Source organism: Stegodyphus dumicola, chromosome X2 (genome assembly GCF_044657685.1).
Source record: "Stegodyphus dumicola isolate Sdum_Otavi_A_Nest chromosome X2, ASM4465768v1".
NCBI classification, from domain to species: domain Eukaryota; kingdom Metazoa; phylum Arthropoda; class Arachnida; order Araneae; family Eresidae; genus Stegodyphus; species Stegodyphus dumicola.
The window spans coordinates 9,948,889-9,967,037 of record NC_140781.1 but is presented as its reverse complement, the minus strand read 5'-3'; the positions used below and the strand labels follow the sequence as shown (position 1 = coordinate 9,967,037).

At 33.2% G+C, this 18,149-nt stretch overlaps 1 protein-coding gene across 1 annotated transcript; it reads left to right on the top strand.

The window, feature by feature from the left end:
• The first annotated feature begins 403 nt into the window (after window positions 1–403).
• On the top strand, window positions 404–7,210 carry Prdm13 (PR/SET domain 13). The gene is made up of 3 exons (XM_035350877.2): window positions 404–1,334; window positions 2,519–2,759; window positions 6,444–7,210. Exons 1-3 carry the CDS (start codon window positions 1,215–1,217, stop codon window positions 7,175–7,177), a joined length of 1,095 nt encoding a protein of 364 aa, XP_035206768.1. The 5' UTR covers window positions 404–1,214; the 3' UTR covers window positions 7,178–7,210.
• The last annotated feature ends 10,939 nt before the right edge of the window (window positions 7,211–18,149 follow it).

Below are 18,149 nucleotides of genomic sequence, written 5' to 3'. Positions count from 1 at the left end.
ACTTTCGGGGTAGAGAAATTTGTACAAAATCGGAGAATGTATTTATTTATTTTTTAAATTGCATGTATCAGAAACTGTAGTAAGATATTTGTTTTGATAGCTGTAACTTGGCAGAATGAAGTAACATAAGTTTTTAGTCATCTGAGTTTATTTTATATTTCTTGACCATCAATGCAAAACTGATAGTGAGATTTTGTGACCAATGAGATTTAGTACAGAGGAAAAATAATTCTTCAGCTGAGAAATTTAGAACTAGCACCCGCCCCCCATTTTGGGTTTCGAATATCGGGTAGCTCAGAGAAGAGGAAAGGAAACAACACCACCGTGTTAAAAGTGTGGGAGCTTACCACCTGGCGCCGCCCTCCAGCTGATGGGGATCCAGCCTGGTCTCGTGTATCTCATATGTTCCGCAAGTCAGGTGGAAGAATGACTTTTCTGCATTGCTCTCTCTTCCAATGGAAAAATAATTTGTATATTATGAAAGTCCAGAAGGCAAGCTATTGAAATTATGAAGAAAATTTAGAGGCTTCATTTCATTCGTACTCTGTCTTTTCGTAGCAAATACGAATGGATCTCAGGGCTCTTCTATTTTTGGAGAATAAGTGCTGTTACGCATATTGTGCATTTGCATTATCGCATGAATGTGAAGTACCGAAATAAGAGGAGATGTTGTATAAGAAAGAACTATCTTTATGGGAAAGTTCTTCAGGTTTCAACGAGAATCTTGACTTAGTCTTTCTCATTGCGCCGAATAAATAATTCGTGATGTAATTTTTCCTGTTGCTATCAGAAATGAGAGAAAACTATGAGTTAATGATCAAATCCAAATGAGTGATACTTTCTATCGCCCTAAAAGAATTTTTTCTACTCTTTTGTAACCATGCTAAATGCTTTCCTTTCGTTTGATCTTCGAACTCACTTGCATGACTTGACTTGAATGAGATTTCATATAAGATTTGTTTAAATAAAAAAAGCAATTTTTCCACATATTGTTTCCATGCCAGAAAGCCTTTTTGATATACATATTGCAAGGATATCTTGCGGCGATTTCTACTGTTACAGAAATGCATGCTGTAGAAAAGACTGGATTTTCTCATCCTGCGGAGAACGCACAATAAAGGGTATTGCAACCGGGAAATTAATTGAAATGAATGTGAAAATGCGTGGTTTATTACCTCAATAGTAAATGAAGTAAAGAATTTAGAATTCATATAATGAGCTCATCAGTTGTATCAGTCTGTGACATTCCAGAGGGAACGTTCTCCTTACCTGGTGTAGGATGCATTGACTTTAGACAGACTTTAGACAAATCAGTGCCAAAGGTGTACTTACATGTGAGTATTCCCATATTTATATTTTATTTAGTTTTTTTTTAAAAATTATTACAGTCGTGGAAAAAACGTATCATTATGCAGCATTCTTGTGAGATTTACTGAAGTACTGATCTAGGTTATAAATTGTACCAAGAAATAAAATGTATTTCATGCTCATCAAACAAGTGAGGATACATGTTTGAACTTAAGTACTTTAAACACGAGGATTTTTGCAAATATTTTTTAGTACTGTATGTATTAGAAATTCTTACGGTTTAATTCTGAGTAGTAGTTTCAGAGGATTTTACTTTTATCTACTAATTACCGTGTACCTGAGAACTTCAAAAATTTCCAAAACGTTTTTAATTAGTGATGGTATTTTTAACATAAGTATTTTGATAACAAATATTTTATCTATCATGGGTGCAACGTAAATTCATTTATTTGAATTATTAAAAGTATTTCAAACCATTTAATTTTATATGACAAAATTTAATAATGTGCTTTTAGAGACTTTAGAAAACACTAAACATTTTTTAACTTCAAAGAATGTAAAAGATGCTCAATATTTTTCTATTCATTTTTATTAGATTATCATTTTAATTATAAAATTGAATTGAGATATTAAAGAAAAGGCTATAAAATTTATAAAGTAATAAGTTTACTTTAAACTAACTTTTTTTAAACTTCAGCTCATGATTAAAAAAAATGTTGCACATACATAAGTGAAGTATTTAGCTCTGATCTAATGTGGAGGTGAGTTCAAGTCTAAAAGCTAAAAAATGTATTCAGTAAAATAGTAAATGCTTTCTTTTTAGTTCAGTCAATAAATTTAATAGTAGGTCTTTCTTTCAACGTATATAATAATTCATTTAGCATTAAGGGCAAATTGTCTTTTCCTGTATTAAAATTACACATATAAATACATTTAAATACTTACATAGCTTTTCTTTTATTACTTAAAATTCAGGGAAAAAATTAAAACTTATAGTCAACTGCAATTCTTTTCAAATTTAGCACTATTACAGGTTTATGCTTATAATGTTCATAACATTCTCCAAAAGCTAGACATAAAATAAAAGGAAAAAGTAAATAGAGGGATTTAAATAGTTTAACGAACAGAAGAATATTATAACAACATTTATGATTAATGTTTAGAAGTATGCCTATTTAATATTAACCATATCTAAAATTTAAACTTTTAGGTGGATTTATATGGAGGCCATTTGAGTATTGTAGAGAAAGAGTACGGTCAAACTTGGGCACGCTTCATTGCAATTGCCAGAGACTGCCATGAACAAAATGTCGAACTGATAAAAAACCAACAAGGTTTTCTTCTCAGGGTGACAAGAGCTATTAAAATTTCAGATGAACTGTTCGTTTGGATTGGAACTGATTTACTATCAGAGCTAGAATTTCCTTTCTTAAAGCCAGTAAATATTAAAGGTGAGCTGCTGTTTTAAATTATAAACTTTATTTATTGAAATTATTCCTCCGATTTAAAGCATGTAACTTGCAGTTTTGGCAGTAACGATCTTCCCTTTTTTATCGCAAGGTATTTTCTTGCACAGTATTTCCAAAGATGATGTTTTAGTTTTTGGGTTAAGCCGGAACTCGCTGAAAGTTGTGAAAATTATTTTTATTTTTTGCTAAATTTTAGAATTTTAAATAGTTTTAATTTAGGTTAAAATAACACGCCGAACAAATACTAATTTAGAAGTCAAACAACAAAAATCAGCATTATATTGTGGTTTGTTGTTTAACTTCTAAATTAATAATTTTAATTTGTTTAGAAACGTTGTTTTTACAACCATTTAGTTTACGAATGCTCTACATTCATGTATGAAACATTTATCCTTGATGCATATTGAGAATCCTGATTCAGTTTTTCAGCTACTTTAAATTTTCTTTTATACAAAAAGATAGTTTGCAATATTCCAGTATGATTTCCAAAAAGACTAGAATTTTCATAAATCAAATGCAACATGTTCAACAAACAATGTTAGGACGATGTCCAGAAATATTACATTCTCTTAGATTATCAAATAGCTCAAAAATTATCTCTCGTATTATTTCGATTTTCTGATTCCGTGAAAAGCAGTTAAGTAAACTCAAGAAAAATTTTTAAAGGAATTAGAAATTCAGAAAACAGAAGTGGGTAAGTTTCTATATCTAAACTTAACCTGTAGTATATGATCGTGGCTGATCCTTTTGAAGAGTTTTTTATCTTTAGGTTCTCTTATAAAATAGCATTGGGGCCTACCAGCGGCCGAGCGGTAAAACTGCTGAACACTGGTAGTTCGATCCGAGGTTCGAATCCCGCGAACGGGCTGGCTGCATGGGATTTTTCGTGGTTTTCCCCATGTGTAACGTGTATACGAGCCAGTTACCCTTAGAAAGTCCTCCACGAAGGCATCCCTTTCCTTAGACTGATAGCCCTAGTGTGCTTTGCCGTATTCTTAATACACCGAAATAGCATTGATTGATAACCTAGTTAATTGTTCAATATGAGAAATTTTTTGAAGTTCACATCTTTGCACAAAATGTACTTGATTTTGGCTCTAATAAGACTAGAACTTTAAAGATAGAATTTTTAAGCTCTCAAAATATAAAATTCTGATGATAACGGAAAATGTATCTTGCAAATTAAATTGAGTCTAGGCTGATGCCTTTGTCAGAAAAATGAAGGTAATCAAGTACTTGGGATTGGAGAGATGGCGAGACAGTAATATCCTATTAGTTTCAACATCACTGGTCGAAATAATTTATTACAACTGCGTTTCTCTTGAAGGAAGAATAAATGAAGTTGCCTCACTTTATAACGACTCATTAAAAACTGATGAAAAGACACTCTACCAAATGGCCATTGTATGGAATGTTGCTCGAAAGTTACCAAATCTGAATTTCAACATGCTATTCCATTAAAACTTTAAACAATCAAGGAATTAAATTGTGATTTATGCTTGCAATTATTTATAAAGAAGTATTATTTGCAATGAATTTTCAAATAATTAAATATTTTGTTTATTTAAAAACTTGTATTTGGCAGTTTCTACTTAATTTCATTTAACCCTTTGAAAAGGAAGAATGTATAAGGCAATTATTTGCAATTTATCTAAATCTTTCATTTTTCTAATATAATATTTTATGCTGATTTGTTTTAGGTGACGTTCTGTAAATGGATGTGTCTCATTTTCAAAAGTAATGGTTAACGCAGTACATTGGCTTGCATTTATTTCTTCTTGGAAGAAATTCCGCAACAGCGTAATTTCATTCTTATTGATATATACGATTTTTCTTCCTGTATATGTTTTCAGGAAGAGAATTATTAACAATGATTTGCGGATATTCTAGTCAATTCGCAATTAGATTACCTTCTGATAAATCCCGTGCACACTGAATGTTTTTACCAATTACGACATAATCCTCAAAGGTAAAATTTTCGGGAACAGAGAAAATTCACGGTTTTGCTAGTTACACGTTACCCAAACAAGATTTATACACTGCTGGCCATTAAAATTACAACACCGGGAAGGAATGATCTGACGAACGTCAAAATCACGTGAAAGGAAGAAGAGCTTGGGATATGCAAATGATTAGTATTTCAGCGTATTTAGGCGACACACGAGGGAGAAACGACATCTGAAGCATTTCATAAATGAAAAGTTGTTTAGTGGATTTCCCATTCGGAGAGCGCGAAGTTTGCTCAGAATATCGTGTTATGCCTCGAATAATAGGAAGAAATGCTTACCAACAAGTGTCGGAATTCGAAAGAGGCAAAATTATTACCTATCGAGAGTGTGGATTATCGTTCTCTGATATCGTCCATTGCACAAATCGACATACAACCACTGTCATGCGAATATGGAATCAATGTGTTGCTGAGAGTCATACTGAACGGTATGTCGGATCTCAACGCCCTCCCCTGACTAACGTTCGAGAGGACAGACACATTGCGAGGTCAGACCTACAAAACCGTACAACCATATCACGGACCATTAGTTAGGAAATGGGCATATTTTCAGCATGCCCATTATCCCTTTGTACGGTATTTTGATGTTTGCATCAGATTTGACTATCAGCACGGCGACCATTACTTCGGCTTCCCATGACAATGCAGCATGACGGCGACTCCTGTGAGCCGAACGAGTGGAGTGGCACAATGTCATCTTTTCAAACGAGTCCCGGTTCTGCACACCTCTAGTTCGGTTTGAAGGTAATTTGAACTCTATCAACCATGCGACTAAGGCGGTTGCGATAATACGTAAGCACCATATTTTTCTTGAAACAGTGCTATCCTATTCGCAGCGTCTATGATTTTTTGCATTTACATTAGCAATTTACTTTTGAGAGAATAGTAGTAATTCATTCGTTTAAGCTTCAGTGGTTGCAGCAGCTGATCGTTTTATCGCCTGTAATCCATTAGCTATCAGTTCCATTTTTTAGAGGCCCACCAACGGTCGAGCCGTAAAGTCGCTGAACACTAGTAGTTGGTCCGAGGTTCGAATCCTACAAATGGGCCGGCTTCATGGGTGTTTTTATGGTTTTCCCCATGCATAACGTGTATACAAGCCAGTTTCCCTTAAAAAGGTCCTCTACGAACCCATCCCTCCCTATACGCAGATAGCCCTCGAATCTTTGCCATAATCCCAATCTATTTTGTAGCCATCTTGAGAATCGTTGAAATAGACGAGTTTGTCTTCACAGCTGTTCCAGTCATTGTTGTAGCTGTAGATTCTTTAATAGGAGGGTCTTAGAATCTTCCTTCTCTCAGCCGGTCACGCCAGGTCTGTAATTATTTTAATCAAAGTTTCTGGTAATGAGTATCCTCCATTCCCATTATGACTGCAAATTTTGTGTGCATAGGAGGTTCGTGCTTGGGTTCTTGAATAAAAGTCCTATAACAAGGAACATTTCAACTTTAAAGAAGTTCCAGTATATAATGGATGAAAAAGTATTGGAAGAATTTAAAAAATTGTTAAAATAATCGCAATTTAGATCATCTGCTTGCAAACTTTTAAGGTTATTTATTTTGTCTTTTAATTTTTATTGAAAATGCATAAAAGGCTTATTTATACTTTAATTGGCTTAAAATTAAAGATTTGCTAATTTAACCATTTTTTTTTTCAGGTTACCAGTCTTATCACTGTCATAAATGTGGCTTTATTTCTCCAAATCCAAACCCATTAAAAATTCACTTATTTCTCAATTGTGATACATCCAAATTATTTCCACCTACAGAACGACCAGAAACTTATAATATAAGTCACCATTTATCGTTAAACTTTTCCGACACACCTGGACCTTTCATAGGCAGTGCAAGAGCGCAGAAGATCAACGAAGCAGTGGCGCCTTTGCAGTTTACCTCTAGTCATTTGCCGAGCTCAGCACTATATTCTACCTTCCCTGACAAGAATGTACAAAATGTCTATGAATTTGTAACTCTTAACGCAAATATTAATACTTCCAGCCAGGACCTAAAACTGGAATTTCCTCAGAATTCATTGAATACGTTTTCCAAACGTTGGACCCCGAAATCACTGAGCTGCTCTGGACCAGGTCACATTTGTGCTTATTGTGGAAAAGTTTACTCACGTAAATATGGATTAAAAATTCATGTTCGTACTCATACTGGATATAAACCGTTGAAGTGCAAGTACTGTTTTCGCCCATTTAGTGATCCAAGCAATCTAAACAAGCATGTAAGACTACACACAGAATCTGGAACTCCGTACAGTTGCACAAAATGCGGCAAAGTGCTAGTGCGAAGAAGAGACTTGCAACGGCACCTCAAATCCAGACATTCAATGGATTCATTTAATAACGTGAAGCAACAAAATGTTTTAACAACGGAGAAAAAATAGAGCAAACCCAGCTGAATGCAAATAAATAATTTTGTACCATTCGGCTTGAAATTTGTGTTATACGCAGTGTTTCCTAGCATTAATGTTCACAATAGTTTTCCGAATTTGTTGCAATCTATAACTCTCTCTCTCTCTCTATATATATATAAGCTACAAAACTATTCTAAAAGTAAAAAGTAGAAAATGGTTGGCTGATTAAAATAGAGCACGTAACAGCTATTTTCCTAAAAGAGAAATCCTTCATGGATAATTTTATACGAGACATTGGGCTCGTATCAATGTTACGTACGCGGAAAATCACGAAGCATTTCAAAGCAGTAAGTTTTTTCATGAGTATTTAAGTATGAGTAGAACTATCAGTGTTCAGCGGTTTTATCTACTCGGCCACTGGCAGGCGGTACGAACATTTCCATAGGAAGCCGAAGTACTTCAGGTAATAGTTTTAAGCTAGATAATTCGAAAGTTGTATACATTAATTTGAAGAGAATGTACTGAGTAGTTACATATGGAGATTCAGCTTTTAAGTAGGAATATTACACTGAGAGAGAACAATAAGAACTGAGAGGGTCACATTGTAATTTTTCGTTTGATTGTAGTTGGGAAGTATAATTAAAGGTAGATAAAATTATCTAAATTTAATTCTAATGAAACAAATAAGCAATTATGAATTTATTTTAATTCACTCTAAACCAGGTAAAATTCGATATTGTACCAATTAATGTCAGTAAATATGCAGTATTGCAAACGAAATTTAAAGTGCTGTTAGTAATAATGTAACTCTTACACTTGAAAGAAACATTTATCTGTTGAACAAATCAGAGAATTTATTTTCATAATATCATAGCTTCTAAATATTGCTTCGGACAAAAAAGCAACATATGGAATATTATAATATTGTAATCCTTTCATTTAAATCTATTTAGGTACTTCAAGGAAATGTCGGTGCTTCTGTAAATTTATGTAAAGCAGTTGAGGTGTTTATATATAGGAGCTGAGTATTATGAGTTTACATACAGCAGTTGAGTACCTATGTTGTCACATAGGTATCTGCCCTAATACTCCTACATTATGTTCGTATTTTAACATGAGATGACACAAAAGATACCTGATGATCGTACTAAGACACATATAGTAACTGAGTCGCTCAATAACGTTTTGGGCAGTAAAGAGTAAAGAAGTAAAAAGTACTTTAATCCTGAGTTAGGTGAGCACGTTTGTGTTGCACAATTAGGCGCGTGAGTGACAGGTGTCGCCCATCTATTAAAATGTTACTAAAATAAGAAAAATCATTTCTAGGCTACTGTCACCAGAACAAACGCAAGCAAAACGTTTAACAACTGAAAGGCGCGATTCCGAAAATCCACGCACAGTGTTTCAAACTTGCGACAATTATCGCTGCAGGACACCTGTCAGCCACATTAGTAATCCAGGGTTATTTGCCGGAATATGTACGTTATATGAATACTGCAAATAATTTCTACCCATTTAGTTGCACCATTCTTATAGGAAATTTTCGGATGACTGTAACAAATTATTCTTTAAGAATACAGCGAAATTCACTCATTGACAGGCTTTTAGTAGCTCCTCGTTGCTCGCGAATCATCGACCACGCAAGTTCTTAATGAAACATGCATAGTCCAATGAAGTAATTCCAGACACATTTTCAAACGCTGGTGTTTCTGCAGATCAATGAGGTTTAGGGTGGACTCTCACTGATCACAGATTGCACGCAATTCCAAATCTTCACTCAATTATTGTGCTAGAAGTTTTCTGCAATACCTGTTTCACACTGTATTTCATTGAAGGTTCATCAATATTGAGTTGGACACTTGCTGCACTGCGGCTGGTGTACATAGCCACTACTCGCTGGCGAATTTGTGCTGTTAGAAACCATACAATATGCTTTAACCCTCCATCGCACTATGCATACACTTGTCCACGGCCTTTTGACCTGCCGTTTTATGTCAGAATGTTGGACTTAAAACTAACAATGCCACTACGATCAGTTGTTTGTTTGACTGGAACATCAGCAAACGTACAAATCATTATCGAACCTACGTACTAAATACCTTTTTAAATTCTCAGAATTCAGTTTAAGAGTTTACATTAAAGATGTTAAACTAAATGTTAGAAGAGCTTTAGTTTTAGTTTCAAAATTCCTGAAACTCCACAAAATTCTTCTAACATATCCTGACAGTACTCATTCAAAAGTGAACTGGGTAGTAGCCGAAAGAAAACTGTAGATTCGTAGTAGTTCGTCTTGAACTCTTGTCTCAGGGACTAAATGTGTTGCAGGAAAGACAATTTAGTGGTTTTTCTTTTGACCTTAAGGCAAATATGACCCAGTTTTATTTGAAAATTCATCAACGAAAACATTTCTTTCTTTTAGAAGATAGTCATCGAGTACCTTTGCTATGACGCTCTAACAAATAATACCCTTTTTAACGAATTATGCATATATTTTAAACGATTCGATATTCACGACATCAGATTTTCTGTTGCATTCGAATGGATGGGATATTACTATAATTAAAGGAGAAGTAACTGTTGAACAGTTTTAAGAAAGTTATACTCCCGAGAAAGATATTCTAATCTTGATTCGTCAGGTTTTCTTAAAAAATGTGTAAGAATATACGTATCTGAAAATGCACAATAATAAAAATAAGCTGCTAATATTCTATAGAAAACGTAAATTATGTTGTTAAATGTGAGATTTTTCATCTCCAGTGTCTGGCGATTAAAAATCTCATTAACACTTTAATCTGTTAACCTTTCAATAGCGAATTTTCTATCGAATTTGATCACCAACGCCAAACTTTCCGACGAAGGTTTAAAATTTTATGAAATCTCCAAACAGCACTACATCGCCAAATATGGATATTTTCAGTTTCTCATTCATATTGATTTATCAATCAAATTTTTTAACATTATTTACCTCTAATTGAGAAAAAGTATTTGCATAATTGAAAAAAGCATAATCTGTATATTGCTTTATTTACTATAATTTCAATTGTTTTTATAGAAAACGCTTCCTTAGTATTTAATAAAACTGTAATATGCTCTTAGGTGGACGTTAAACTGAATTTGGAAAAATAATGTAATATATTGCATGACCTCAAATGAAATCTCTTGAGTTAAAAGCTAAATTCCTGTAGCTGAAATTAAACAAACAAAACGTTATTAGTTACAAAAGGCAAATTTTCTGTAGATATTTCCCCAGCTTTAAGAGTTCTTTTCATTCGATAGCCTTGAATCAAGAAAGTATTCGCAAGTTTCATCTTATGAATATGCCCACCAGCGGCCGAGCGGTAAAGTCGCTGAACACTGGTAGTTCGGTCCGAGGTTCGAATCCCTTGAACGAGCTGGCTGCATGGGTGTTTTCGTGGTTTTCCCCATGTGTAACGTGTATACGAGCCAGTTTCCCTTAGAAAGTCCTCCACGAAAGGCATCCCTTCCCTTAGGCAGATAGCCCTAGTGTGCTTTGCCATAATTAAATACACCACACCACATCTTGTGAATATTGTAGTCTATTACTTGAATCGAAGTCTTCATAATCAAATCATAAAGCTTTAATCAAATTAAGTCTAAATAATCAAATCATAAAGTCTTAATGAAATTCTTTACGCTTTACTTACGTTATACACATACCTAATTTTCATTAAAGGCACACTGCTATAAATATTTTGTATTTACATGCAGTCAATAGTTGATTGCTAAAATCTAAAAATTAAGACGAGAAGAAATGTGTCTTATATTAATAAAAATATAATAATAATGTGTATTAATTATGTGTCTTATATTAATGTATTATAAATGTAGGATCGGTACTTACTGTCTAGGAATAAGATGTCTGTAAACTTACTTCTTAGGTGGCTGTCTAGCTAATAAACTAGTCCGATTTATGGAAAACTTGATAATTTAATGAAACATGAATAGTTGCTACAAACTACAAAATGATTACATGTGTAGAAGGAAAGAGATACAGAATATTTACAGATGAAGAGAATCAACCGTCTTTTACATGCAAACATCTTTCAGTCGCATAATCGTCTTAATGGCGGAATCGTCTGACTTCTATCATCGGAAAAGTAAAAGATTTATTCTCACAGTTTATCGCGTCATCCGATTATAATGAACGATGCCATCCCACATAAATACATGCCATATGAATTGGATATTGTTTCAAAATATTCAGCGAGGCATTTGGAATTAAGGGATTTTGCACAAGAAAATATTTAACTGAAAAATATGTTTTCTTAAATTTCTTTCTGAAGTCCAAAGCCCTTCACGAAGGCATCCCTCCCCTTAGGCAGATAGCCTTCAAAGGCTTTGCAGTAATCACATAAACCAAACCAAGCAAGGGAAAAAAATATTCGCCACATCACTTTTGAAAATGAATTAATGGATTTCAAAATGAATTCATAGATGTTTCGTCAAATACTGAATTTGGAGGAAGGATACCAAAGCCTTACTAGTAATATATAAAGGGATTATGAGGAAAAAAAGGTGGGGGGGATAAAATTCTGGCATAATATAACCCCCAAACAAACAACCGAAGAAACAAAACAAAAAAAAAAAAACTAAAGCAAAACAAAATGTAGCTAGCAAGGTATCTAAAGTAAGGTGAGTAAAGTAGGTGAGATAAGGATTTTTAGCCTTTTTATTACAAGCAAAAAGAGCTTCAAAAGATGGTAGAAAGAATTTACACTAAAAATATTTTCATCGTAAATAATTTATACTGACATTGCCTATACGGAAAACCACGAATAGTTTCCGTCAGGCAATTCATTCACAGTGATTTAAACACACTTCGAATTATCTGTGGTCAGCGGATGTGGCGGGCTTGCAGTTCTGGAACATATAATTCTATTTATTTCACTAAATGCAACTAGTGCAAAATAAATTATTGTTTTCATCTTTTTTTACTATGTCTCATCTGTACAATGCATTCAATCTTCAGTTAGTAATTTATTATCTTATTAAACGTAAAGTGTGTATAGTTTGCATTGCGCTAAAATAGCAACAGTATGAGACATCTTTCCTCAGCAGAATTTCTTGTATTCTGACTAAGTTTTCAAAATATTTCCATTAGCTCTGCTTACCTTCCCATTTTAAATTACTATCTGCTGACAGCCAAAATGTATATTTTTCGCTCATCTCTTGATTCGTTATTTTGTAGTTTTGTTTCAAGACTCATAGGACCTTGACTTACTTTCCAAATTTTTAGAGCTGAGCTTTTGAAAACCAAACATCATTGTATCGCAAAATCTCGTTATTTTTTACAATATTTCAACTCTTTTCCTACATAATATTAACAGCCAATTCTTATACTACTATGTATACATAGATGAGTGGTTTCATATATACTTTTTTTCAGAAAAATTGAGAGTTCAAGGTTGGAAGACTTTCCTTGCCAGGAAAGTGCATTTAACGAATTGCAAAAAATTAAACTAACCTGAAATACTAAGGACTTAATGGATTTAAACGATCACAGGCATTTAACCTTCAAAATGCAGGGTAATAGTGTTGTCCAATTTTACGCTTTAGAAACAATGCACTCATTAAACGTTATAGAAATTAAAATTTACAGTGGTTCAAAAAATTGAGAATACACCTTACTTTTACTTGATAAATCTAAGTTTCAATATGAATAACACATTACCAAGAAAAGCAAATACGGTTTTATTTTTACACATAACAAATGGTTCAATTTAAAGCAAAAATAAAGAGTTATCAACCAAACAATTCTAAAATGAAAAAATTCAGAAGCATTTTAGGTAAACATATGGAGATTTTTGCCTCGAAAAGTTAAGACTATACCAACGAAATTTTTGTAATATCTCACATACAAAAGAGAGTGTTAATATTTTTTGCATGCATTTTTTCTTTTATGATCTCTTCCAAAGATTGTGGTACCGATTCGACCCAACGTTTTAGTCGTATCTGAAGATACTTTATCCCATTCTTCTTCCAACACTTGTTTTAAATACGCTTTGTTTTTAATTTTGTGTTTTTGGACCGCTGTTTCGAGTGTGGCCCACATATATTTTCTATACCATGGATGTCTGGGGACTGTGGTAGTGTGTGTAACTGCTATTTACAATGAAAATGACACCACATTTTGACGTTATGTGCCATGTGTTTCGAGTCATTGTCGTGCTGGAATATGAAATTTCCATCTAAACCTAACTTTTTAGCACTTTGTTTTTAGATTACTGTGGAGTATATGCAAATGATCCATAGGATTCATAATGCCATCTGTAAAAACTAAATTTCCTACCCCAGATGAAGCCATAGAACCCCAAACCATAACGAAGCCACCATCATGTTTAACTTGTAGGACGTAAATGTTTTGGATCCAAAGCGGTGTTGGGCTTTCTCCATACGATGCGACGGAAATGTTGAATTTACTTTCATAAGTAAATATAACTTTTTTCCAAAAGTTATTCATCTTCAACAAGTTTTTAAAAACTCCAAACGCTTTTTCTGATTTTGCAAGCTGATGAATGGTTTCTTTCTAGCAACCCTACTTTCATATCCAGCTTGTCTAATTACATTTCGCACAGTTTCAGCACTTCTTCCTATGATTTGAGAAGTTTCTACAGTAAGTTTGACTGCACTTACTTTAGAATCAACCTTGATATCTTTCAAAATATTTCTTTTGACGACATAACTGAGAATACCTTTCCTTCCTTTTCCACTTTTATTTTCAATCAATCCATCACTTTTAAATTTTCCAATGATTTTCTGGACACACCTGTGACTTCTAGCAACAATTTTAGCTATTTCATGATAAGAGTTTCCTTTTTATATAATCTTAGTACGAATTTCCTTACGTCAATACTGGTTTCTTTTTGAGAAACTATTTTCTATTTAAAAGTGCTGCTTTAAGTTCATATAATAAACTTCATCACAAAAATGAAAGGTTTAAGATAAGATTACACAACATTAGACTAAAATAGAAGCCACGTAGGAAAAATATAGTGATAGTTAAAAGTATTTTTCATTGGTGTATTCTCAATTTTTTAACGCAAATATCTGTATATGGTTATTTAAGAATGCTTCTGAAAATTTTCATTTTAGGATATTTTCGTTGTTTGTTCTTTATTTTTACTTTACATTAAATCAATTGTTATGTGTGAAAATAAAAAAACATGTTTTCGCTTCTCAGTAATATATTATTTACACTGAAAGTTAGATTTCGCAAGTAAAAATAAGGTGTATTCTAAATTGTTTGAGCCACTGTATATATGCACAACTAAAGCGACTAAAACTAAAATTATCTTTAAACTTAAAATGCATCCATGTTAATTTTCATACTTCAGACTATTGCTCGGTATTAGTTTGACGACTATTCTAATAAATGGTGTTATTATAGGTAATTAATGTTCCTTGATATAAACCATCCTCTAGAATGGTACAAAGTATGTTATATATATATTATATATTAATGATGACAGAATGCGCTTATAATTCAAGAAATGGAAACTGAAATACCACAGTGATGTTACACCTTTTGTTGATTGATGTCATGACATATTTTCTATTAGTAAGTGCAAAGGCATATTTTTATGCCTCTATTATAACTTAACCGTTATTAAATAATTTCTTACATTTTTAAATGTGCTGAAGACTTTACATACAATGATACACATAAGAATTCCTTATCAACTTAAATTCCTGTGACTGAACTTTTCCTGCTAAATTAACTGTCGTGGAATTCCACAAAAGCAAGCTTTTCTATGCAAAGGTGATTAAATATAGTCATCTTTGTTGAAATATCAAACATCGGAACACACGCAATTGCTCCAACACTTCCTAAGAAGCATTGAGAGAATGCCTCGTTTCGGAACCTGAGATAGGCTGACTGTTGCCTCCCTTTGCATAGTTCGAATTGTCTGCAAAGTTGGACTTGTTAGAACCGCTTTGATAAGTTTGGTTTGATTTATTTGATTATGGGAAAGTACGTTAAGGCCTTTAAAGAAGAGATATGGTGAGTAACCTAAAAATGTTTATTACTGTATGAGAGAGATTTGTTTCTGATTAGACAACAACAAACTCTTATAACCACTCCTGCTACTGAAAAGCAACTGCGGCGTTTTGTAATGATTGCTGCCAGTAAGTGGGTTTTAATCTACGCTTCTAGACACTCCGTTATCTCATTTCTTATTAGGCAGGAGGAGAAGGTGCTAACTACCAAGGTAGGCAGCCAATAGGCTAAAAATGAGGCAGAGCACGTCAGCTGAGAAAGGGGGCCTCAAAGGAAAGACAAACGGCTGAGCTGACCTGACAAATCACTGACCTGACTTTGTGGTAAAAGTCTTACAGTGTTAATCCTGGCAGAAGGGAATATTTCCTCCGTGTAAAAATATAAATATAAATATTACATGGGCATACAAGGCCTGTGTATAAGCATAGATATGTTGATTACAAACATTGTCTTGTACAAGTTACATGTGATAGTGACATAAAATCATGACAGTTATGTGTACATTTAAACATTTTTTGAATTCATAATTACAATACTTTTACTGAGATAATCAAAGTAAACTTGTAATTCATTTACACATTGACTGGATTTTCAATAGGAGAGGGTGCTTTTCGGATAAAGAGGGAAAGAAGAAAAAGCTAAAAACTGATATAAGAAGGGGCAAGCCTTCACGGCTAAAAAAGAGGGGAAAAAATGCCAATAGGCTAAAATGAGGCAGAGTACGTCAGCTGAGAAAGATTCTGATTAACCTTTTGTTGCATCATGTCTACTTTAGTGGACAAAAGTTTAAATTTGTTTATTCTTCTGTAAATGCCTTTACAGATTCCATTTTTGTGTTTATTTATTCTATATTATTAGATGGCTGTATGGCATCATTAAGTGAAGCATTGCTATTTGGAAAATGGCTGCTACTTCTGTTTCCAAGTTAGTACAATTTCTCATAACCAGAGTAACGGGTTAAGTTCTGCAGATTTTATACCTGTTTTACATTAAAATTATGAGAAAAAGAACTTGCCGAAGAACAAATGCTATATGTACTTAAAAGTAAGAGCCAGAGTAACGGGTTAAGTTCTGCAGATTTTATACCTGTTTTTAAACGGATTCTTGTTGCAATAGTATCTTCATATGGAATCTTTAATGTGTAATAACATATCGCATCCGTCACGAAAATTCCTTTAATTATGATAAATCTTATGGCCAACAAAACATAACATTTTCTCCTGAATATTTTTCCTACCAGTTTTGTAAAAGATAGATTACACAGCACGCAGTTTACTTAGATAAAAAGGACTGTATTTGAATACTAGAAAGTGATAAGTATATTCTTTTTGCAAGAAATATGGCTTCTTAATCCTTTTTCTATTCTTATAATTAGTCTGATTCAAGATATTGCAATTAATATGTATAGTAATACTGTACAGTGATTTTAATGAAAAGTTTAATTTCCTTTAAAATATAGCTGCATTTTTAATGGTATTGGTATCATTTTGTCTTTGTCGGTCATAGAATCTATAAAAATTTACAATAAATCAGCTTAATTAAGTAACTCAGTTTGTACAACCAAAGCAAAGTGTTTTTAATTAGAAGATTAAATAAAGCTTCTATTTATAAGCTTATAAAGTATTTTCTCTATCTTTTTCGCATTCCATGGTGTAACTGGAAGCACGATCGATGCGCATTTGGGAGCTCCAATGTTCGAATCCCGGCGAAGGCATTGCACATTTTTCCAGTCTCCAATAACAAAAATCCTAATGACTGCACAAGTCCGAATTAAAAGGATGGTGAACGATAATTCATCATTTTCAAGTTATGGCGATTGGGCTCCCTAATCCCCAGTCGCCTTTTAAAAGGAAGAGTATATAAAGTATTTTCTCCCTTCTTTCCGCATATCTTCGTAGCGTAATCGGAAGCATATTCGACGTGTATTCGAGAAGTCCAGGATTCAAGGACATTGCACATTTTTCACGTGTCCTGCTTTAAAGAAACCCAACGACTCAACAAACTCCATACTATCGAAATAAGTTTCACACTTTTTGTTCTGAAATCAAAATCATTGTAAAATATTGATTGTAATGAACATCTTTATTCAATGCTAGAATTTAATAATATATTTTTATATCACTAAACATAAATATTTGATCACAATCATGATTTTTTTTTGTGATCATCGAATCATTTTCATTATAGATCATAACACATTGATCGCCGAATTTATTTGTTGCCGTTCAAAGAAGTAGTTTGTGAATATTATTCGCGTGCATGAAAGAAATTCAAATATTTTTTTAACTGAAAAAAGCACATGTGTATAGTAAAATCTTATAACCATCATGGTATTATCGTTTTTCTGAAAAATGGCTTTCGCGAATTTAATTTAAGCACACGCAATGTTGGAATCATTACCTTCTGAAAAGCATAAAATTATGGACTTCGCATATTACGAGAAATTGAAGTCTAATTTCTTGGAAATCTGAGGTTTTCCAAGATCACAATTAAATAGTTTCAATTAACATCCATTTTATTTTCTTTCTTGTTGAAATACTTTACAACGAGCAGGAAAAATGAAGAATTCTGAGGTAATTCCTTACACCCATAGAATTTTTAGGCCAATGCTTTTTTTTCTCCTCCTTTTTTTCGTTCATAGATTCCTGTGGGAAACATATCCCGCATTATAGTTTCCACGGAGGACTGGTTAATCCAGTTTTACTGTAAAGGAACTTCTTTTGCAAGAGATGAGAAAAGATTTGAGAATTCGACATCGGACGTTATAGATGAAAATCTATCAAGATTCAACTAAAGACACTTTCCTTTTTGTTTCACTTTCATTTTTTGAAACCAGGAAACGGATTACATTTTCTTTCTTTTAAGTTACAAAGACTGAAGATTCAAAGAAACAAGGAGAAGGAGAGGGAGAAATTCATTTAAAGAAACGATGCTTAAAATTACATAGATAGTGCTGTTACTGACATAAATAGACACGAATAA